This window comes from Polypterus senegalus, chromosome 10 (assembly GCF_016835505.1).
Source record: "Polypterus senegalus isolate Bchr_013 chromosome 10, ASM1683550v1, whole genome shotgun sequence".
Lineage (NCBI taxonomy): Eukaryota > Metazoa > Chordata > Cladistia > Polypteriformes > Polypteridae > Polypterus > Polypterus senegalus.
Window position 1 is genome coordinate 17,472,046 of NC_053163.1, and position 24,395 is coordinate 17,496,440.

Sequence of the window (24,395 nt, forward strand, 5' to 3'; positions counted from 1 at the left end):
TACCCTCAAGAGCCTGAGCTGAGTCACTTTGACCCAATGTCTCTGCAAATTCATTTTTTATTACTCTATTTCATAAGAGAACTGCGAATTTTTGTGTATTTCATTGTTAGGTTTTCTGCATTAAGTGCACTTTTCAGACAATTGCTATTGAATGTTGATGTTACATAGTTTGATGTTAATCTCGAGTTGCTACGATACTATTATTATTATTCATGTTCAATAAAGGCTGGCTGGTTGGGTCGCAATCAATTAAGGCTCCTTGGTCGGTCTGAGTGTGCATGTACGGTGAGTGTCGAATGCACATGCACCAATGCTGAGAAAAAATAGGCCTTTTTTGCGCTGCAGCATCAGGCCCAATTTCGTCGGTAGTGCTGGTGCATTACAAAAAAGAAGACCGGGATTCAAATCTTTACGGGTTTTGCCCGTTTGTGCATGGGTTTCCTGTCAAGGTCAAAAAGACACATGGATTAGGTGGATAGGCGATGCTAAATAGGCCTATAGGTGTGTTTCTGTGTGTTCACCTAGTCTTGTGGGGCCAGACCTGATTCTCGAACGAGAATACACATCCAGTTAAAATGTTTCTAATGAACCGCAGCAAAATTCACCACTGAAAAAGCTCCACCCACGGGGTTTCTTCCTCAAAACCCCGCCCCCAGTTTCCTCTAGCCTGTGCACTTTTTGTGCCCCATTTCTACTCATGTATTAGATGAACGAGTAAAATGAATGGAAAGAAAAAGGGAAAGAATAAGAAACTGAACAAAGACTGAATAGAAAACTGTTAATTCAGGGGATCAGTAGCATAAGGCAACTGAAGCTTAATGATTAATTTGTAATGAGCACTACAGCAGAAAGGACAGACACACATGTAGACCACTACTCTATCTTATATATAAACGTCTAGGCATGGAAGAGTGTGTGTCTGTCCGTCTGGCCTGGAAGTGAAAGGTGGAGTCGGGGTAAAGGCTCCACCTCAAAGGATACACAAGTGAGGCCAGCAAGTCGGCAAAACGAAACCTCCGAAGAGTCACTCGCTTAGCCGCTAATACAGAAGCAAGGCAAGCACATCTGTAAAACGAAAACTCAGAAGAATGACAAAGTTGTTTAACTGCTAATGCACAAACGATGTGAGCACGACATGCCTAAATTTCAATTATTTTTCTGACAATTTCAATAGTTTCTAGGACCCCTTGCTTTTTACGGCACAGGTTTACACAGCTACTGGTATAACAACAACAAACAGGGTTTAGTTAAGCATCATTGTCTGTGTATTTACTAAGTGATGGACATTGCAACTCTTTTGTCATTGCTGGCTTGCATTTCCAATTAGACAGTAATGTTGACTTATTTTAGTTATTCATTTGGACGTGTAGCCAGAAGTTGGACTTTGTGGAAATGTGTCTGTGGTTCGCCTGGTGTCTCTAGGCAGATTTATTGATTTGAGTGTTTTGGGCACTAAAATCTGCATCTCCTGTGAAACTCTGTTATGAACTCTCTTAATGCAGACAGTCATTTGTACCTCCTTTTAATGTTTAGTTCGAATGATATTTTGCAATTCATTTTTTCACAGCTACCAGTTCTTTCAAACTTGCATCCAATGCTATCATCGTAACAGTGAAAATCAGCATCAATGTATCGTTCACTTTCACCACTCGTCCATCAATGTCTTTAATTGCCAATGTAGTAAGGTTTTACCCTTACAGCAGTCAGTCAGTCAGTCAATTTATAATCTGCTTATTTCTGAACGGGTTTGCGGGGGTCTGCTGAACCCTATCCCAGCGAGAATAGGATGCAAGGCAAGGAACAAACCCTGGACAGGGTGTCAGCCCATCACAGGGCAATCATACACAAAGCACACACTTGGGTAAGTTTAGAATCGTCAGTTCACCTTACCTACATGTCTTTGGACAGTGGGAGGAAACCAAAACACCTGAAGGAAACTCATGCAGACATGGGGAGAATATGAAAATTCCACACAAGGGGAACTCGGGAAGCAAACCTTGGTGTCCTTACTGCGAGGCAGCTGTGCCACTTTATCAATACAACAGGTCAGGTCAGGTAGGTCAGGTTGGGGAGTATGTGATGGTACAGCACATTGCTGCACCCACCATATAAAGAGCTTGTGATCCTGGTTGGCAAACTCCTCACCCCAGGCAGACATGCGGTCCTATCCCACCCTCCGGAAGTGACCTTCTATCTGTTGCACCTAGATGTTACGTGGGCATCCTCTTGGCCTGGTCCAGCCACTCGGGTCCCACAACAATGAAGATCCTGTGAGCTGGATCACCCTTGGGGAATCGCGCCACATGGCCGTAGCGCCTTAACTGACACTCCCTCACAATGCAGGTAATGTGCCTCATTTGGGACTCCATGAGCAACCACTCAATTGACACAAAGTCAAACCAACGGTACCCAAAGACTCCCTGAAGAGACAGGTTATGTTTATTTTTAACACATGAAATGTGCTCTCCACAAATACGCCATGCATTTTATTAGGAGACTTTTCAGCTGTGGAAGCTTGCTCTCTGTCAGATCTGCTTAACGAAAGCACCATCGCTCTTTGCAGTTTAGTATCACCACCTCTACTTTGAGTGCTGCCTTCTTGAGGTGTTGGATTAGTTTAGAAATGTGACATTCAATGAATTGCCTAATTGTCCTCACCCACTTTTTAAGCAAAATTCATTCATGATTGTCTTCAGACGTATGGTGCTGCGTGACAAGTGTCTTCAGATTGTTCCTGCCTTGTTCCCAATGCTTGCTGGCTTAGTCTCCAGCTTCCCCACAACTCTAGTCAGGATAAGCGAGACTAGAAAATGCATGGATATTATTATTACAAAATAAATATCTCATCTCCTTGTTCCAGTCAGTTAATGACACCTACAGATAATCAAGAAGACAAATCTTTAGACAGTAAGGTGGTGCAGAGGCCAGAAGTCTAATGGTTCAGTACTCAGGTACCAGATCAAGTCCAAGGTGGGGTAGAACAGTTTGTAAATGTGCAATTCCCAGGCTCACTGCCATCTCTTAACACTAATCTAAAAGGAACACAGCATTTCAGAAAAAGAACATCATACCAACAGTAAAATATGGTGGTGGTAGTGTGATGGTCTGGGGTTGTTTTGCTGCTTCAGGACCTGGAAGGCTTGCTGTGACATGAATTCTACTATCTACCAAAAATCCTGAAGGAGAATGTCCGGCCATCTGTTAGTCAACTCAAGCTGAAGCGATCTTGGTGCTGCAACAGGACAATGACCCAAAACACACCAGCAAATCCACCTCTGAATGGCTGAAGAAAAACAAAATGAAGACTTTGGAGTGGCCTAGTCAAAGTCTGACCTGAATCAATTGAGATGTATGGCATGACCTTAAAAAGGCGGTTCATGCTAGAAAACCCTCAAATAAAGCTGAATTACAACAAAATTCTGCAAAGATGAGTGGGCCAAAATTCCTCCAGGCTGACTCATTGCAAGTTATCTGCGCTTGATTGCAGTTATTGCTGCTTTTATTAGGTTCACTTACTTTTCACACAGGGCCATGTAGGTTTGGATTTTTTTCTCCAAATAATAAAACCATCATTTAAAAACTGCATTTTGTGTTTACTTGTGTTATATTTGACTAATGGTTAAATGTGTTTGATGATCAGAAACATTTTGTGTGACAAACATGCAAAAGAATAAGAAATCAGGAAGGGGGCAAATAGTTTTTCACACCACTGTACATCCCTGCCAATCTGACACACTGACTTTCCAGGAGGGTGTGTCAGTGCTTGGGTGCACCTCGTCACAGACTGGCATCCATTCTCAGGCTGCTGCTCCCTGCATTGAGCCATTCACTACCACTCCCAGCAGCTTTCTGTTTAGTGACAGGCATTTGAAAAATGTAGTATTAATGTACCTTGAATGTCCTTTCACTTCTCAAGGTTTGCCATAAATTGTTAACTTCATTAAATCATGAGTGAAAATGAAACTTTTCTAAATTTGGTAATTTGATTTGAGGAAAAACATAAACTTCAGTTTACTTAGACATTGTGCTGCTTGATACTCACAACTAAAAACAAAATGTTCACCTCTAGTCATTTCAACTATCCAGGACTTTCCAGGTTACTAAGGTGAACGCAGCATTAAGTTCCTGGAACTTTATGGGGCAACTCTGATCCTGGAGGGCTGCAGTGGCTGCAGGTTTTCAATCCTTCCACTTTCTTCATCATTGACTTATTTCTGCTGTTGACTTCTTTTCCTTTCATTTTAATTGACTTGTTTTTCAAGAGATCTATCTATCTATCTATCTATCTATCTACACTATTTGTCCAAATTTTTGTGGACACCTGGCCATCACTCCTATTGTTGGACATGCTATTCCAAAACCATGGGCATTAATATGTAGTTTCCCCCCATCCCCTACTTTGCAGCTCTACCAGCTTCCATTTATCTTTCCACAAGATTTTGGAGGGTCCCTGTGGGAATTTTCTGTCTATTCAGCAAAAATGCTGTTACATTTAGCAATTCTGGGTGAAACTTTGGGACAGCTTAGATATTAGCTAACTAAACAAATAAGCCTGATACACTGAATGGTCTCCTCTCGCTAGTTAAAGTTGTTATGTTCCTAGATTCCCTTCAGTTCTCGATTACGTAACCCAAATAGCACCACAAGCAACAGAATATTAAAGTCATAGAGGAGGAAGAATGAGGGAAGTGTATATGAACAGAAAGCTTCCATCTCTCTTATTGCTGGAGCTATACTTTATCCCTCTTTGTCTACCATTCTCCTCCTCTGAGAAGGATGCTTTCCTTGTACATTTCTTGCTATTCTTGGTGTGATTCCACCCTTGAAAAGAAAACAAGTCTCTGAACTTGTGGGCTTTTCCTTTGATTTTGGAGGTTCATCCTTCCATTTGGGGCAGAAAGGGCAGTTGCGGTTCATTCCATCGGGCGGCACAGTGGCGCAGTGGGTAGCACTGCTGCCTTGCAGTAAGGAAACCTGGGTTTGCTTCCCAGGTCCTCCCTGCGTGGAGTTTGCATGTTCTCCCTGTGTCTGTGTGGGTTTCCCCCGGGTGCTCCGGTTTTCTCCCACAGTCCAAAGACATGCAGGTTAGGTGCATTGGCGATTCTAAATTGTCCCTAGTGTGTGTTGTTGGTATGCGGGTGTGTGGGTGTGTGTGTGTGTGTGCGCCCTGCCCAGGGTTTGTTTCCTGCCTTGTGCCCTGTGTTGGCTGGCATTGGCTCCAGCAGACCCCCGTGAACCTGTAGTTGGGATATAGCGGGTTGGATAATGAATGGATGGATGGATCCTTCCATTTGAATTTATTTTGTTTTGTTAAGGATTATAATTTTGCTGTTCATTTTGAGTCTCTTCTCCTTTACACTTATATATAGTATATGTACTCCCCTTTCCCTTTCAGTTATATTTCAGCATTATCTATTGCTTCATTAGAACAATTTAGACAAGAGCAGGCCATTCAGCCCAACAAACTTGCCAGTCCTATCTAGTTAATTCTTCTAAAATAATATTAAGTTTTTGAAAGTCCCTAAAGTCCGACTGTCTACCACAATACTTTGTAGTTTATTCCATTCCATGCATCTGCTCTTCTGTTTTCATCTTATACTTGATTTTTATTGCCACACTTGGGCATTTTCAAGCTTAATAAATTTAATTTTGAGCTACTAAGAAATTTTCCGGGTTTCCATGGAGTTTACCTCCCAATCATAACAGCAGCATTGTTACATTAGGGTGGATTCATGATTTACAGCCAGTGTTTTGACAAAAAATGGAGGGATGCAATAAAGATTAATGATCCATATCTGGGACATTCCCATATTTTTGTTTGATTTGTGGACTATGCACATGGTAAACTCAACACACGACAGCAGCCAGTTAGGTCATATAAAATTTTATTATTACACGTGCCGGGTGTCAGCAGAATGTAAACGACTAAAATGTGTCAAAGTGTGTGCTCATAAAAAGTACACGTGTGCGTTAAGTAGACCGTATGCCCCAAATCCTAAAGCATGTTTTCCAGTTCCAAACTTGTATCATAAGTTGGGACATTTGTCAGTCCCACCGAGGTGGAGCCATTAATTCATGAACTAATTTGGCAGGTTGTTTCATTGTAAGGTGCTTATAACGAGTTTAAAATGTGCTATAAATTGTTCCACAATGTGTAAATTCATTAATTTCCATGGTTTGCCTCTTTTGATGTGATGTGTGGAATAGATCTGTGTGTATGCTTGATGCATCACCAAATAGAAACACATGAGTGTAATGAACCTAGAGCTATTACTGGAGTTGGAAGACGACGAGTGATGTGGAAAGGTATGGGTGGAGAAGGTGAAACAAAATATTAATAACGCTCATTAAAAAATAATGTCCTGCAATGATGGCCATATGGTAGCAGAGCAAACGTTACGAAAAAAGACGAGCTTTCCCCAGGCACAGAATTCTTGTTTCTCCTAATTAATTATGAAAGCAATGTTTACAAAATACAAAGGGGATGAAACAGCCCAAAATCCCACACGTAAACATTTGCTTGCTTCGACTATCCCATTCGTATCAACACTCCAGCAAATAGTTACATTAAAACTGCAAGGAAAAATCATCGGCTCAGTTCTCCTTGTGTGATTTTGCTGTGCACCTTCTAAACTAGGGGTTCTCAATTATGATACTGGAAGGCCTACAGAGGCTGCAGGTTTCATTCCCAACCACTTTCGTAATTAGACAACAGTCCTTTCATTCTACGTGCTTTCAATCTTCCAAGACAAATCCTAATTGTACTGTAGGTGTTCACCTTCTGAGAATGTGATCCATATATTTTGTGGATCAGAAAGAATTTCTATTTCTCTGTTCTTTCGGTTTTTCTCTCTCTGTTTTATTACCACAGTTTTAAATAGAACCAAGTTAGCTGGAGAGCCGCTGGGCCCATAATCATTTGTGTCTCATTAAATGGTGGCAGGCTTAAGAAAAAAGGCAGCAATAAAAACTAAAGTGTAGTGGTTTAAACTTAACATATGGCAACAAAAGGCTCTGAAGTATCCTGTAACAACTGAGTTGGCTAAAATTAAGGCCAAAGAAATGTATCAGTTTAGCAGCAAATAATTGAATCTAATTGACAAACTGGATGAAGTGAAAACATGTACACGTTGAAGACCCCCGTTGTAAATTAGACTTCTCGCAAAAAATGTTTTTGTGTGTTGTGTTCATTATGAAAAGTAAAATATGAAGAACGTCTTTTTGATTTAAACCCCCAACCTGGCCCATTCCACCCAACATATTGGTATTTATGGAGAGCTCTCCACATGCCAGCGAAGATCAAGAGGGTTAACTCTAAATTAGTAATCTGAACAGGAGGGTAACTTATAATGTCTAAGTAGAGTGATACTGTCACACACAGTACATTGAGAGGTTCATGGGATCCAAAATGGATGCATGTAATGGGAAAGAGACACCACCTATTAACAGGGCCAAAATTTTCCTTCTTTGAGTTGAGTTGACGAGAAGGCACCTAAAGAACGTCACTTCCACCTTATTGCCAGCCCCACCCCTGTATAAAAGAACACTGATGACCAGAAATGGGTTATGATTGGATTGATGTGATTAATGACAGAGGATGACTCCTCCATCTTTTCAATGTAGGAATATATTACTGCATTTTCATCTCCCTTTCCGCAAATAAATGGGGATTTCCTATCTGGGACCCCAACACTTTGACATGCTTCTGTTTCATCTTTCCACACACATACAAACTATACATACATACAATTGCACAAGAGTGCTTGAAGAGTATCTCGAGGGCTCTATCAAGGTAAGACGACCAACAGTAGTATCAGGGCGAAAGAGATCGCTAACCATCTCTTCTTTTCCTCTCAGACCAGACGAGCTAGGATGTCTCTCTCGGTATAAACCCGGAGATCCCATCTCTTCAGTACTGGAAAATGGTGCCCATTCGGACCATGTTTGCTTAGCGTAAGGAGCTCCATGAAGGAAAAGCTTGTTATATGGAAAGCAAACAGGACCTGACAGGTTCATCTTATTTTTCATTCCTTCGAGTTAAATGGGGTACCCCAGCTAGTCTCCAACCCTTTATCATTTTTTGTTCTCATTCCTTATCAGAATTACTACATATACTGTATATGTATATATAAAAATACACACACATACATAAATATGATCGAATGCACTGCCTCAGCATATAAAACAGTGGTGGAGAGCAACCAAACTATGCAATTCATCAGCATAGTTCCCCCCTCAACTTTGTTGATTTTCATGACAGGGCTTGGCAGAGCAACACATTTTGAAGTCCCTCCATGCACAGTATTTCGAGGGCAGAGCATGCTGATCAACCCTAATACTATAAATACTGTATTTGTGAGTATGTATGTATGCTTATATGTATATTGTATATATACTCACACATACAGCGATAAGCCAAAATATTATGACCACCTCATATAAACTGAATGACATTCACTGTCTTATCAGAGACAGATTAATTAGACCGTAAGATGACATCAGGTACTCATAGTTGATGTTTTGGAATGAGAAAGATATGGCCAGGTATTAAAACCTGAGTGACTCTGATAAAGGGCCAAATCATTATGGCCAGATAACTGGGTTAAAGCATTTTGGAAATAACGAGGCTTGTGGCGTGCTCATAGTCAGCCTTAGTGAGTACCTACCAACAGTGGTCGGTGGAAGGATAACCCACAAACCGCTGAAAGATTGTTAGATGGCTAAGACTCAACAAAGCCAGAGGTCAACAAAGGCTGTCCTGCTTGGTATCAACCAATAGAAGGCTACTGTGGCACAAATCACAGATAATTTCAATGATGGTGATGGAAGTAATGTTGTCACAATGCACAGTGCACTGAACCCTGCTGTGTATGAGACTGCATAGTTGTAGGTCAGAGTGCCCATGGTAATCCTTGTTCACGGTCAAAAGCACTTACAATCTGAGTACGGACATCAAAACCTGACCTCGAATCAATGGAAGATGGTCACCTGGTCCAATCAGTCGCATTTTCTACTGCATCACTTGGACAGTCAGGTACATGGGAGTCATTTATGGCACCGGGATGCACTGTGGGAAGATGACAAGCTGGTTGAGGGAATGTGATGCTTTGGACAATGTTCTGCTGAGAAACCCTGGGTCTGGGTATTCAAGTGGACATTAGTTTGAAGTGTACCACCTACCTAAATATCACTGCAGGCCAAGTACGCTCCATCGTGCAAAGGGTGGCATTGCAATGCACCCTGCAACACTGCATGAATTGATCAGGAATGCTTTGAGGAACATTCCCCAGATCTCAATCAAGCTGAGCATCTTTGTGATGTGTTGGAACAACAAGTCCAATCCGCGGTGACTCCACCTCATAACTTGCAGGAGTCATAGGATCTGCTACTAACGTCCTTGTACTAGATACCACCAGACAACTTCAGAGGTCTTGTAGAGCCCATACTTTGTCAGCATATGGATGAGCACCAGCATTTTAGGCAGATGGTCATAATGTACTGGCTTATCAGTGTATAGACACAGCCAGGTTTTTACTTCTCAATGTGAGTTTTTCGATGAGCCTTAAGGCTCTCCGAATGGCTAAAGCATCTCCCACACTCAGCACAACTATATGGCTTCTCCCCAGTGTGGATTCTAATGTGTCTCTTAAGAGAGCCCAGGGCGGTGAACATCCTTCCGCATTCTGGGCACACATATGGCTTTTCTCCAGTGTGAACTCGTATGTGCACTTGAAGGTTTTTTGAATGCATAAACGTTTTTCCGCATTCATTGCACCTGTATGGCTTGTCTCCTGTGTGAGTCCTCATATGGACTTTAACGTATCGTGCACTAGAGAAGGCCTTGCCACATTCAGCGCAACCATATGGCTTCTCGCCCGTGTGACTTATGCAGTGCTGTCGAAAGCTTTTTATATGGGCAAAAGTCTTCTCACATTTAATGCAGCAGAATGGGTGTGCACCGCTGTGAATCCTCTGGTGTGATTTAAGGCCACTTAGGTTGGTGAAGGTCTTGCCACACTCTGTGCAGGAGACAGTGTGGACCTTGATGTGAACCTGCAGGTTTTCTAAATTGGTGTATGACTTGCCACATTTAGAACAGCTATACAATCTGTGTTCAGCGTGGAGCTTCTGGTGGATTCTGAAATTATCTATGCTTTTGAAGGTCTTGTCACACTGTTGACAGTGGTGGGGCTTCTCCGCGGCATGCCTCTGCAGGTGGATCTTCAAGCTTATAGGGAAGCGGAAAAGCCTACCACACTCTCGGCAGGAATGCGGTTTATTTGCCATGTGGCTCTTCTGGTGCGGTTTAACAAGCGATAGCGCACGGAATGCTTTCCCATATTCTTCACACCTGTGAGATTTTGCTTCCATGTGAAACTTTGCATGCTGTGCTAAGCTTTCTGAATCAGAGAAGGTTAGAGGACATTGATTGCAGATCAGTTTTGCATCCTTTGAATGAGCTGTATGATGACTTTCAAGGAAACTGAACTGGGCAAATGTTTTCCCACAATCATTACACACATATGAGCCACGAGGACCCGTCTGCAAACTCTGATTCTCAGTACTTGAAGAAAATGGAGGTTTTTCTGTGACTTGACAATTCTTCTTAATATTCTCTGGTGGACTCTTCACAGAAAATTCTTTTCCAGGTCCACTTTTGTCAAGCTGTAAACTTTTGATATTAGAAAAGACAGGCTCAGCTGGCTTTGGTTTGATATGAATAGGCACATAGTCCATGGGCTCCTCCTTGATCTGAATGGGTTTTGACAAAGGAATTTCTCCTTTGTCCTGTCCAGCAGCTCCTACACGGAGTTCTTCCTCAGAACAGACTGATTTTTTGGCTGGAGTTGCCTCCTTCATGTGGACAGGCATCTCAAGAAGCTCTTCTTTCAGTTGAACAGGCACAGAAATATTGGGCTGCTCTTTGACAGAAGGGGTAGTCACTGGTCCAATGGCCATTTCAATGGCCTCCTCTTTAACCTGGTTTTGATCCAATCCGGCACCTGCCACTAGGCTCCTGTCATGATTTAATTTTTTGGATGGGGGTGCATTCCCTGTACCAAACTCAGTGTCTTTACCTGTATGGAAAAACAAAAATCATGTAAAAACACTGCAACAATTATTTTATAAAATCTTTTTGAACGGAACCCGTTAAAAGCATAAACAGCCAAATTTCTTTTTGTTAACAAAACATAATAAAAAGCAAAACAACCGTATACAATAGTAACCTTTAATTTTACTAAAGGAAATGTTTTATAGGTGGCATGGTGGCACGCGCTGCTGCCTCACAGTTAGGAGACCCGAGTTCGCTTCCCAGGTCCTCCCCTGCGTGGAGTTTGCATGTTCTCCCCGTGTCTGCATGGGTTTCCTCTGGGCGCTCCGGTTACCTCCCACAGTCCAAAGACATGTAGGTTAGGTGCATTGGCGATTCTAATTTGTCCTTGGTGTGTGAGCATGTGTGTGTGTGTGTGTGCATCTTGTGGTGGGCTGGCACCCTGCCCGGGGTTTGTTTCCTGCCTTGTGCGCTGTGTTGGCTGGGATTGGCTCTAGCAGACTCTGTGACCCTGTAGTTAGGATATAGTGGGTTGGATGGATGGAAATGTTTTATATTCAGTAGTGGGAGACCCATTTAGCCCAAATTTAAAATCAATGGTCCACTGATCTCTTTAATCAGGTAGCATTTTGTTATTTTGTGTTCTAGAATGGACTGGCATTCTCTCTAGGGTCATTTCTTATCTTCAACAATGCTGCTGGACCTAAACAACTCTGGCATGGATTAAGAGAGTGGATAGATAGATAGATAGATAGATAGATAGATAGATAGATAGATAGATAGATAGATAGATAGATAGATAGATAGATAGATAGATAGATAGATAGATAGATAGATAGATAGATAGATAGATAGATGTATAGTCAGCAGGACAGTATTATCCTCTAAGATAGATAGATAGGACATTTATACTTTTGATAATATGTATAGAACTTTATTCTATTTAACTTTATTCTATATTTATTCTAAAATAGTACAGGACTTTATTAATTTGATTTCCCTTTGAAATTTAGGAGGCATTGTACAGCATATTTGCTTTCAGCAAACGGTGACAGCAAGTAAAATATGTACATAAGCTAAGAGCTTACAAAACCAGAGTGTCTGAGGTACTTACAAATATTATGATTATGTTTTTCTACAAATCTGAACTTTTGCAAATTTGTAGGATATTGAATAAAGGGTACAAGAATGGATAGAGACCCCTGGTCAATAATTATTTTTTACCGAAGATAGTGATTTTTGTTCTAAGCATCTAAAATATAATAAAACACTACTATATGTGTATCTAGTTCCTCCAAACAAATTGATTAGTCAGTTTGGCTTTGGTTTCTCAGTGGTAGGCATGATGACAGAATAAGTGTGAGAAGTTTGATATTTAATTGTGACCTTTTTTTTTTTTCTTACAAAAAAAGGAGTTAAAATAAAGCATTTCAAAGACAACAGAGTAAATAACTTACTAAGTGATGTTGGGTCAGTAAATACTAATGAGGCACAATCCGAGTTGCCTTTAAAGACGTGAAGAACTTGCAAGAGAACTAATGATGTTTCCATAACGAATGATAGGGATCTGTCTACCATCGGTGGTAGGCAAAAAGCGGACAGGAGGTCAGCAATGTAGCTCAAAATCACCGTTTGAGAAGCAAGCTTTATTGGTATGTGATCAAGAGAGGAAGCACTGGATAAAAGTGGTTCAGATACACAAGAATACTAAAAAGAGGTGTAGGGGGAACACTCAGAGTCACCTTAAAAGAAGGAAAAGTGTTTACACTGGGCATTAGAGAGACACAAGGATACCTAGGAATGGGGTAGAATGAACAGTGGTAGTCGCTACAAAGACATACAAAAGATGTTTTCACACCAGGGAATGGGGGCCTGTCTATTAGAGGTGATAATCAAAAAGCAGATAGGAGGCCTTGGAATTATACAGTCTGAGTAGCAAGCGTTATGGTAATGCAATCGAGGGAAGATGCATCGGGCAAGGACAGAGTTGAGCCACATGAAGATACCGAGCGGAGGCACTGGAGGCACATTGCAGGTACACGTATTGAAAGAAAGGCTAAGAAACGCAAGGATACTGAGAAGATGCTCAGAGACAGACGTTAGAAAAGATGTTTGCTCATGTTGCTGTATCAAAGTGTCAAAATGAGAGAACATGTGAAGATGATGATAGCTGGTGAGAAAAGTCATAGTGATTCAAGAAACACAGCATACAGAGAGGTCCTATAGAGTTAGAAGTACAAAAGGAAGGTCGAGAAATGAATGGTTTGGGGATATTACAGCAGTATATGGCGATTAGCCTCACACAGTAGTAGTCAATTCATTGTGTATTTGATCAGATTGTTTCACAAGGAAAATAAATAAAAACAAAATTATGCTTTATTATCTAAATTAACTTTTTAAAATTTTCATTTTAACTAAATTACATATTTTATTAAGTATCCATGTTATTAATTTAGAAATGTTACATTTACAACAATTGTCAATTTAATGAAACTATTTTTTTCCATATAAACAGATCAAATATTTTAAATTCGACAGCTAAGTGTACCTAATAAGAAAGCTGCTTGGCAGAGTAACATCTCTCAGTTGAAAACTATGCTGCAAAAGTGAGTGAACTTCTCAAGTTATATTGAAAATGGGGTGCGAGAATGATTTCTTGCTCTGACTTGGGACTTTTTCCCCCTAAAGATATTGGTGCAGTCAGTGATGAACATAGTGAGTGATTTCTTCAGGACGTTCACGACACCTTGATAACCCAGAGATATGCAAGGATTTTATTTGTGGTCTTCAGTTCAGCATTTAATACACTCATCCTGGAACTCCTTCATTTTAAACTCGCCCACTTTTCTATCCCCGACTCCACCTGTTAGTGGATTGCTAAACTCAAACAGGAAACAGAAGGTAAAACTTGGGATAGTCATCTTTAGCTCCTGTACAACATTCAGCACTGGTGCCCCCTAGGGTTGTTTTCCCTCCCCACTGTTCTTCTACCACATTTGCAAATATGCAAATGACATTGGACTCGTCAAAAATGGAGATGACATTGCATAGAGATGGGAGGATTTAGCAGACAGTCCTTTTGGGTTGTCAGAACAACCTGGATTTATACACGCTCAAAAATGTACTGACTTTAGGAGGGCCCCCAATATTATTTCCTTCCACCTTACTTAGTAATAATGTGTCAGTTGTGGAAACTGTCACATTTCTGGAATCCTTTCACAGGACTTGAATTGGAAAACCAATATAGATTCCATTAAAAAAGAGAAAAAAGAAACAGCAGCAGATGTACTTCCCGTGACAGCTGAGCGAGTTCAGATAACCACAGGAGCTGCAGGTTCACTTCTCCACATCAATCATCAAGTCTCTTTATCTGCTTATCCTGAAGAGGCAGGTCTGACTAAAAGATCATTGGCATTAGTCTTCCCATCTTGCAGGACCTGTACTATTCCAGAGTCATGAAATGGGCTGGGAAAAGTGCACTGACCCGCCACCCTTACACATCCAGGCCACAATATCTTTCAACATCTCCCATCTACCAGGTGTTAATAGATTAAATTACAGCAAAACAATAAGGACAAGTTTCTTTCCACACGCCATCAAGCTCATTAATGGTTAATTCAGCTGTGCCTGCCCAGGTTTCCTCCCACCCCACCATTATTCCCCAATCCTGTAATATTGTAACATATAGTGCGTAACTCAGCATTTATTCAGTATTTCTTAGCACTGCCTTGTAATATGCAGGCAGACGTTTCCACCCCTGGTTTCATATTTTCTTCAGGCATGTTGTTATAAAGTATGTGTGTTTGTCACGTAACAATACACAAATAGTCAAAAATAAATAAAATGGAGTTGGATTCTTTGAGGGCGAATATGCTGGCTGACTACTGCTGGGGGGACATTTGTTGTGATTCAGTATTTTCTTTTAGCTCTTTAATTTCATCCTTTAGGATCCTCATGTCGCAGTAAAGACGTGTCATCTCAGGATTGCGCATACTTTTGTGATGCTATACAAATGTTGGCCTTTTCCTATAAGGAACAGGGGGACGCTCTGGTCATAATTTGTTGATTTGCTACATTTAGCTAAACTAATAATACACGCGATTTATTCTCATAAGCAAATATTTAGGTTATACACGTGCATACACGTGCTGAAAACTGCAAGATGAAAGGGAGACCCATCTGGGAGAGAAATGGGTATAAAGACATGGCTAACCTAAGACAAGATAATTGGTAAATTAAAAAAATAAAATAGTTGACTGGGACATTCATGTGGGAGTTTGCTTGAATAGAAATAAATGGCAGATCGGTGTACATTCCTGCCGAGAACCTCAGAAGCGTCACGTTTAAAAAGAGAGGGATAAAAGCATTACAGACAACGGGAAGATTTCACGTTACCGGTTTGGGTAATGAGACTTTAGAGGTGTACTTGTTACATTGCACTATTATAAGTCTTAAAGCGTGGCGCCATTCAGTGACAAACCTTGAGCGGAGGACGGCGCCTTACGGTGGTGCAGCGGTAAAGCAACCATCCTATCGTCTCCGCCTGCAGTTGTGATCGGAGGCAGGCTGTATTGGTTCCAGTCAAACAGGATTGGGACAGCGCCGCGGTACAGCCTGCGGCGGCCACCTGGGGCCAGCGGCCCGAGATCTTCTTTAACAAAATGCCGACTGCAGACCTTGCTGCTCTTGCGGATGTCGGAATCCTCAACTCCAATATTTTTCAGCCAAGTCTTCCTCTTCGCCTCGTCCGTAGGGAAACCGTGGAACGTTACGGACCAGTTTTCGCCAGTGGAAGAGGAGCAACGCGGCACGCAGCAGCGGTCCTTGCCTTTACCCGGCTTTGAAGGCATGCTTTTCGTCGAAAGGCTCATTGTATCAATATTCATTCGGCTGATAAGGCTCATAAAAAAAAAAAAAAAATCAACTGAGGTTTGGATGTCGGCTATTTTGCCATTCCTAAGAGCTGCTCAATAAATCGTCATCTTAAAAATCGCACTATTTAATTACAGGAATAAAAAAAAAACAACCTCATCAGCCCAAGCAAGTAACATACTTTGCGCGGATCAAGTAAAAAGTGTCCTTTTAAAGCGCAAGACTCGTGTTAGCCACACCCATTGGGTCCCGCCTTCTCGCGTTTCTGCTTACTTTATAAACTACTACAGTATTATACGCATCGCTTAAAATTTGTGTAATGAGACCAATTGAATAGGCGAGCTCCGAGTGGGTTCCCTGTATAAGCTAAGCATAAACCGCGAAATAATTGTTGGGTGGCTTACCCTTCATTGTGGGAGGGCCCAGGGGACCGTGTTCGTCCAATCACATCGCTAGGCTATGCCTAACCATAACTAATGTTTTAATAAGGACAAAATACTCATTCGTATAATATAGTCAGACCTCCGTATTTGCGAGGAATTGTTCCCAGTAGCCCCTGTCCGCGGATGCTATCCCTTACATAAAATGGCATAGTATTTGCACTTAACCTACGCACATACTCCTGTATACTTTAAATGATGTTTAGGTTAGGTCTACTTGGAATACATATTACAAATATATCTAAGATTTGCATTTCTTGTCGAAAGACAGCACTTTACGCTCCCCCTTAACCCTTGAGGGATTTCTTTGACCACTTAAACTGATTTTTTAAGGAGGCATTTTTTCACAGAAACACACAATGCGACTCCAAGGTCCTCACCTTGCCTAAGTGCCAGGATTGCTGAATGAACGGCTTTTGTTTAAAGAAACGTAGGGCAGCGCTGCCAGCTGTGCGTGCTCGTGTCCTCGTCAATAATAACGGTTTTGTCGGCAGGAAATTGCAGTGTATGGATTACCGGCTTCAAGCAGTCCGTGTGTTTCGAGCAGCTTTTTCTACGAGCGCGCGCGCACACACACACACGGCTCACCTTACCAAAGTTTAATGCGGATACTCTGGCCAGGTATCCGCGGGCTGATGGACGGACTCACTTTTACTGGATTTGACGGTGCAGCAGTTTAATGAAGTCCGATTTCAGTTTAACTTGATTGTTTATTCTTCTTTGTTTCAGTGTCTTTATTTTCCAGAATGTATGTCTTTTATGTTTAGTTTAAGAGCTGTACTACTGCGGGACGTGTAAAGATAGAAACTGTTTCCTGAATTGGCATTTGGTAGTGCTGAGAAGCGGAGGCAGGATAGGTGAGCGTGAAATACTTTTTCGTTTTATGAAGGGGGTGATTGTCGGAGAACGGGGTCAATCGTCCTACAGAGCAGTGCAAGGGTGGAGGGGAGCTAGCCAACGGAAGAGCAGAGTGTTGCCATATAGGAGCTGTACGTTTACTCCTGTGAGCCATTTTATTCAACTCCTACTACGGGAGATGGAGATACGGCATGGTATGGCTAAAGATTACTTGATTCGCGTGGATTCAGGGCAGTGCTTGGCGCAATGCAACTTCAAGTTCTGTTTAGAAATTCATGGATTTTTTCTTCGATCGCTTTTTTCATTTTATTTCTTCGATCCACCGTTCGCTGAACCCGCTACCCGAGGGTGCCGACTGTATACACACTGTACATTTAAACATCGCAGCTTTGAATGTCTCAAATGAACTACAGGAAACCTGTTCCCCCGACGATTATGTTTTATTGCTGTTTCTACAAATGTTTTTTAGATCATGTAGAAATGCATTGATGTGACGTCATTACCAGCTCAGACTTGCAACTTCCGAGGTAAACTGAACGCAGCATCAGTCTTAACTGCTTCTGTCTGTGACTTTATTTATTCAGAAACTACCCACAAATCATGACCATAGAGAAGACTGGAGTTGTACAGTATAGATTAAACATTAAAATGAGAACTCTGTCTAAGGACTTAACTCTCCAGTAATCTTAATTTCCAGGTACACTTCCTAAGAACTAGATTTACGCATATCCATTGTTCGTTCACCTAGTCAGCATAACAGGAGTGGTAGGTATGGCTGGAAATCTGTAACACAACATAATACAAACTCCTGATAATTTCAGTAGATGCCAGTAAAATGTACAGTACCTTCGCTAAAAAAAAGATGCATTTCACACTTTAGTTAATTTTAAGAAACTTCATTATCAGAGGAAGATGTACCATAGGAGGAGTATACAGCGCCCTGCATAATCATTGGGATAAAGACCTATTTTACATTAATGATTTTCCCCTCAGGTCCACAGTTTAAAATTACAAATCAAACAATTCAGAGGTGATTAAAGTGCACATTGCTGACTTTCATTTAAGGAGATTTGCATACATTTCGGTCACACTATGTTGAAATGAACGCACCATATATAGGGTGGTCCAAATCTAATTAAGCAATTTTCATTGCACTACAACTTATTAAGTTTATTACATAGAAAATCACCTGAAAAATCCCGGACCATCGAGAAGTGTGCGAACTGACGACATGAAGAATCGTCCCCGCATAAATCAAAGTCATCCAGATGATCTGGATCTGCATAATTAGATCTGGACCACCCTGTAGTGCTTTTCAAGCTACTCAAAGCACTTTATACAGTGAGTGGGGAGCCACTTCAAACACCACTAAAGTGCAACATCCACCTGGGTGATGTGACGGCAGCCATTTTGCACCAGTATGCTCAGCTGTTAGGTGTTGAAGAGGGGAGATATCGTTAGCCAATCAGTGACAGGGGACGATTAGGAGGCCATGGTAGACAATTAAGCCTGGACATCAGGATACACCCCACTCTTTACAAAGGATGTCCAGGGCTCTTTAATGACCCGAGGGAGAGTCGGGACCTCGGTTTTACGTCTCACCTGAAGGACAGCGCCATTTTTACAGCACAATGTCCCCCCGTCATTGCACTGGGCCATTGGGATCTACATTCACTCCACAGGATAAGTGCATGCCCCCTGCTGGCCTCACCGATGTTTTATAGCCTTCGTCTTTTCATGAAATAGAAATGGAGGAAATGAGCTGAACCTTGAAGCAGGACGGTGACCAATCTCAGAGACTCTTTATCATGCCTCAACTCCACTGCCAGCTCTTTGGTCTTCTTGATGTTGATTTTATTGTACCGTAGAATGAACTCTCGGCACAAGCCAGCATTGTGGGTTCAGGCGCCGTTCTCATCCCTAACACCTTCGCTGTCACTTCCACTACCGCTTCTTACCTTAAATGATTATTGAGGCAGACTTAAGTGTCAGTATGATTGAAAAATTAAGACAAACGTACTAAGTAATTGTAACACAAAGACTGCCTTAATCAGTTTTAACGCAAAAAAGATGCAGTCGAAAGAAAAGAAGAAGCTGGCCGCTAGAGTGGAGAAAACGAGCGGCTCACGAAGCACCAAGCACATCAACCTCTGAGCAAACGAATGCTAATTGTACAGAGAAAGTAAGTGAAGTGTACTCACTGCACGTTATCGTGCAGTCCGTCTATTACTGGTAAAAAGATAATACAATGCTCCAAATTGTTTGGGTTGTATCAAGCAATTGAATTTAGAAAACGTGGGTGGTTATTAAATAGTGTAGGGTGGGTATAGGTTTCACTATTCTGCCTCCTCCTCACACTCCAAATCAGTAGGTGGCGGTAACGCACCCTTAGAGTTTATTTCACAGCCGTCAATAAACAGAAGCTGGAACAGCACGCTGGCAGAGTGGTGCCTGAGAGCCAAGTAGTCAGCATGGATGGTGGGCTTTCAGCATGCGATCTTAAAGAGCAGTTCGCTTCCGGCATTGAGCAGATAGCAAGCGCCACAACCCGGGCTGTGATGAGTAAACTCTGTGAACGTGTCAGTGGATGGATAGTAAAACCCGAGGGTCCCGACACAATCCCCGTTATGAAAAGTGGAAGCGAGTTTGACTTTCATGTGCTCTGCATTATCAAAGAAGCGATGAAGGCGGCGGCGGAGATCCTCTTGTGCCAGATCGCTAAATCGGAAGAGAAGAGACTTGGACATCTCCGAATGAGCACATGTGAATGGGAGGTCGGACGGAAGAAAGAACAGTTAGAAATCTATAGGTGTGAACGTAGGACAGTACGAACAACTTTGAGAGATGAAGAGGACGCTGTGAGACAAGGGGAACTCCGAAGAAAAAATGGGAGTAGAGTCATTCGAAATCCTGGTATCCAGTCGACCAGTAGTTTTATGGCAGAACAAGAACAGGAGGATCAAAGGGAAACGTATTTTAGGGTGGTGCTGAACCGCCTAGAGCAGATGGACCAGGAAAGAGTCCTAGAGACACCCCATCGAGGTAAGAAGGATTTTTTTTTATTTCCCATGATCAATATGCAATGAAAGGGCATTACATTGTATTCAGTTCAGTTTATTTTTGTATAGCGCCTTTCACTGAGCGCTTTGATAAATTCTCCAGTAAAATGCAAGCAAGGAGTACACTATATACAGAAAAAGTAAAACATACAGAAAACACAGTAGTAACCGATTAACACAAATGGAAACCAACAATATCTGTCCATTAACTCATTGTTGAACTATGGCCAGTTGACAACAGATGAGATGAAAATTGTAAGAGAGAAAGTCAAAGTCAGGCACCGTTACAGTCCTGGAGACCTCGACTGTTCTGATGTGGAAGTTTTTCTACACTTAAATGCGTACGTAATGAGAGAAGAGTGGGCAACATTAGGGTCATGTGGTACTCCAGTACTGAAAAGTGTCCTGTTTCAATCAGGGTCATTCTCCTCCTAGCTGGGCTCCAAAGTGTTGTTTTCATGACTTGTTTGTTCATTTTAATGCCATATGTCTATGTTAATGTAGCTTTTGTTGATTCTGTGCATTCTTCTTCTTTTTTTATTTTTACCTTTTCTATAAGCTGCCTTACAATGTTCCATGAGTTTTGTTGTGGTCCCCCAAAAGGCAGGGACACCTGCCAATCACCTCCAGGAACGGCCCTCCTCCCTTTAAATATGGAGGGTCTTCCACAGTTCCCGGCAATTTAATTTTGAATGTATTAGGGCAGTGCTTCCCAAGTTCTGTCCACTGTGGCTTCAGGTTTTTGTTCTAACCAGTTTCTGTATATAATTAAGTGAACTGTTATTTCCCAAGTTGTGTATTTTGGGAGCGATATAGAAATTAGAAAACTAAGTTTGATATATATATATATGTATGTATATATATATGTATGTATGTATGTATGTATATATATATGTATGTATGTATATATGTATGTATGTATGTATGTATATATGTATGTATGTATGTATATATATATATATGTATGTATGTATGTATATATATATGTATGTATATGTGTATATATATATATATATATATATATATGTATGTATATATATGTATGTGTGTGTGTGTGTGTGTGTGTGTGTATTGTCACAAGAACGAGACATTGACAGATAAAGAGTTGGGGCAGCCACCCGTATATTGTGGTATCCTGGCTGCAAAAGTCGTTTTCTTTAAAAATACAGAGCACTGAAGTGCACACAACCGAGTCCAAAACAAGACTAAAGAAACAAAGGAAAAGGGGCAGGTTTTAAAGGGGAGACAGGAAGTGAGGTCGATGGATCTGGCACGTGGTCTTCCACCATTGGCTCAGAGTCGGAGGTGACATCAGAGGGACTGGAGCTGGTGTGGCCGACTTCCATTGGCTCAGTCCCGAAGTGATGTCAGGAGATCCAGGTGAAATCCCCGGGATGGTCTACAGGCAAGGGAGAAAAGAGTCAGTGCACTCTGCCACACCCCGCATGCCTCGAACTGCCTTCACTCAAGCCCTTTAGCTGCCTCCCATGCGCACGCGTGTGACAAGGCCCCCTTAGCCCAGACCCGACGGGTCGGGCGACCTAACCGAGAGGTCGTGAACCCGAAAGAGCATCAGCGTTGGCGGGAGAGCCCCGACGATGAACGAGCGAAAACTTGTACGGCTGCAGGTCAAGAAACCACCGGGTGACCCGCGGATTCGACTCCTTGTGGAGGGCCATCCACTGTAGGGTGCATGGTCCGTGACAAGGGTGAATTCCCGGCCCAACAGGTAGTACCTCAGCTGAGTAATCGCCCATTTAATCGCCAGAGCCTCCCTCTCCACCGCAGCATACCTGGTCTCCCGTCCAACAGTTTCCGCTCAGGAACATGATGGGGTGCTCCACACCATCGACGCTTTGGCTCAGCACGGCCCCAGGCCTGTGTCCAAGCGTCCGCCTGGAGGATGAAAGGCAAAGAAAAGTTAGGTGCCATCAAAACAGGTGTGGACGTAAGGGCCTGCTTTAAGTCACCAAATGCAGCCTGTTTTTCAGTCCATACCACAATGTTCGGGCCCTCTTCTTTGTTAAATCAGTCAAGGCGCCGCTCTCTCCAAAACCGGGTACAAACCGGCGGTAGTACCCGCTAACCCGAAAGGCTTGGACTTGCCGCTTGGTTCATGGACGGGCCATTTCAGAATGGCATCAATTTTGGAGCACTGTGGCCTTACGGTACCCGACCCACCAGGTAGCCTAAATATTTGGCCTCGCTTAATCCAAGAAGCATTTCTGGGATTAATCCGAGCCCGGCCTCACCAAGTGTCCGTAATACCGCTTGGACATGCTGTAGGTGTTCCTTCCATGTGCTGGAATAGATGACCACGTCATCCAGGTAGGCAGCACTGTATGAGTTATGAGGCGAAGCACTTTGTCCACCAGACGCTGAAAGGTTGCTGGAGCCCGTGTAACCCAAATGGAAGGACACGATACTGCCAGTGTCCGCTAGGGGTACTAAACGCGTTTTTACCTTCGCTGAGTCCGTTAAAGGAACCTGCCAGTACCCTTTTGTCATGTCAAGTGTGGTCAGGTATTGAGCCTGTCCAAGCCTCTCGAGGAGGTCGCCCACGCGTGGCATTGGATAAGCATCAAATTGGGAGACTTGATTGCCGACGGAAGTCATTGCAGATCCTCCATCTTCCGCCAGGCTTAACCGACGAGCACAATGGGGCTGGACCAGGGACTATAACTTTCCTCAATCACACCTAGCTCCAGCATGCGCTTGATCTCAAGCTCCACTTCAGCCTTTTTTGCCTCGGGAAGACGATACGGGCGTTCTCGGACAACAACCCCGGGCTCTGTCACGATGTTGTGCTCAATCAGAGAGGTCCTTCCGGGGTTCTCACTGACTACTTCCCGAACGGTCCGGATAACTGTTTCCAGCTCCTGCCGCTGTCTGGGACTTAAGTCCGTGCCGAAGTTAAGGTCGTGTGTGAGCGAAGAGTGAGCGGGCTGGCCGGAGGAGGGATCGGGGTCCCTGTCCTTCCACGGTTTCAGCAGGTTCACATGATAAACCCGCTCCTTTGGCCGACGCATTGGGTTGACTCACCAAATAGTCGACCAGTCCCTTCCTCTCCTTAACTTCAGAGGGGCCCTGCCAGTGGGCAAGCAATTTAGAGTGGGAGGTAGGCACTAGGACCATGACCCGATCTCCGGGCGGAACTCCCAAGAGACGTGCGCGTTGTAGTACCGGCCTGTGCTGCTTGAGCCTCCTCCATGTGACTTTTAAGGACAGGCGAATTTTTCCAAATCTATCGCAGAACGCGATATACTCCAGTATGTTTGTGGAGGGAAGAGCCTCTTCTTCCCAGCCTTCTTTCAAAATATCTAATATGCCCCGAGGTTGTCGCCCGTATAGTAGTTCAAAAGGGGAGAACCCCGTGGAGGCTTGTGGGACTTCCGATAGGCAAAAAGGACGAGGGGAGGAGCTGATCCCAGTTCCTTCCATCCTCGCTGACCACCTTACGCAGCATTTGCTTGAGAGTTTGATTAAACCTCTCTACTAATCCGCCGGTTTGAGGATGATACACGAGGTCTTTAAATGCTTTATTTTCAGTAATCTGGCAGTCTCCTTGAACGTTTCCGAGGTGAAGGGGTCCCCTGGTCTGTCAAGACTTCTTTGGGGATCCCCACGCCAATACCCCTAGTAATTCCCGTGCGATGGCTTTAGAGGTAGCTGAGCGCAACGGAACAGCTTCGGGGTATCGTGTAGCGTAATCCACGAGGACTAAAATGTACTTGTGTCCTCGGCTGAGGGCTCCAGGGTCCCACCAGGTCGACCCGATTCTGTGGAAGGGAACGTCAATCAGTGGAATAGGAATGAGAGGAGCACGGTCCCTCCTAGGAATTTGTCGCAGTTGACACTCCGGGCAGGAAGCGCAAAAGCGACGAACCTCCTCATTAATTCCTGGCCAGTAGAAACGGAGCTTGATCCGCTCCAGAGTTTTTTCGGTGCCCAGGTGGCCACCTAGGAGGTGGGCGTGTGCTAGCTCACAGACCTGCCGCGGAAGGTACGCGGCACTAGCAGCAGCCTCGTCTCCTGCCCGCCATGCATTGCTACACGGTAAAGGAGGTCATTATCTAGCACAAAGTAGGGGCCCTGTGGCATCGACTGATTAGT

General features: G+C 43.0%; 2 protein-coding genes across 2 annotated transcripts in view; one reads left to right on the top strand and one right to left on the bottom strand.

Annotated features, from left to right (window-relative positions):
• Nucleotides 1–9,531: 9,531 nt before the first annotated feature.
• Nucleotides 9,532–15,903, bottom strand: LOC120536397 (oocyte zinc finger protein XlCOF6-like). Its single transcript, XM_039764721.1, has 2 exons — nucleotides 15,534–15,903; nucleotides 9,532–11,078 (listed from the first exon to the last, which is right to left on the bottom strand). Exons 1-2 carry the CDS (start codon nucleotides 15,901–15,903, stop codon nucleotides 9,532–9,534), a joined length of 1,917 nt encoding a protein of 638 aa, XP_039620655.1.
• Nucleotides 15,904–19,647: 3,744 nt separating this feature from the next.
• The window catches only part of LOC120536829 (zinc finger protein 540-like), a 13,715-nt gene continuing 8,967 nt past the window's right edge, over nucleotides 19,648–24,395 (top strand). The window contains exon 1 of the mRNA XM_039765338.1: nucleotides 19,648–20,265. Within this exon, the coding sequence (XP_039621272.1) occupies nucleotides 19,695–20,265 (571 nt within the window). The 5' untranslated portion in view covers nucleotides 19,648–19,694. The remainder of the gene's footprint in view (nucleotides 20,266–24,395) is intronic.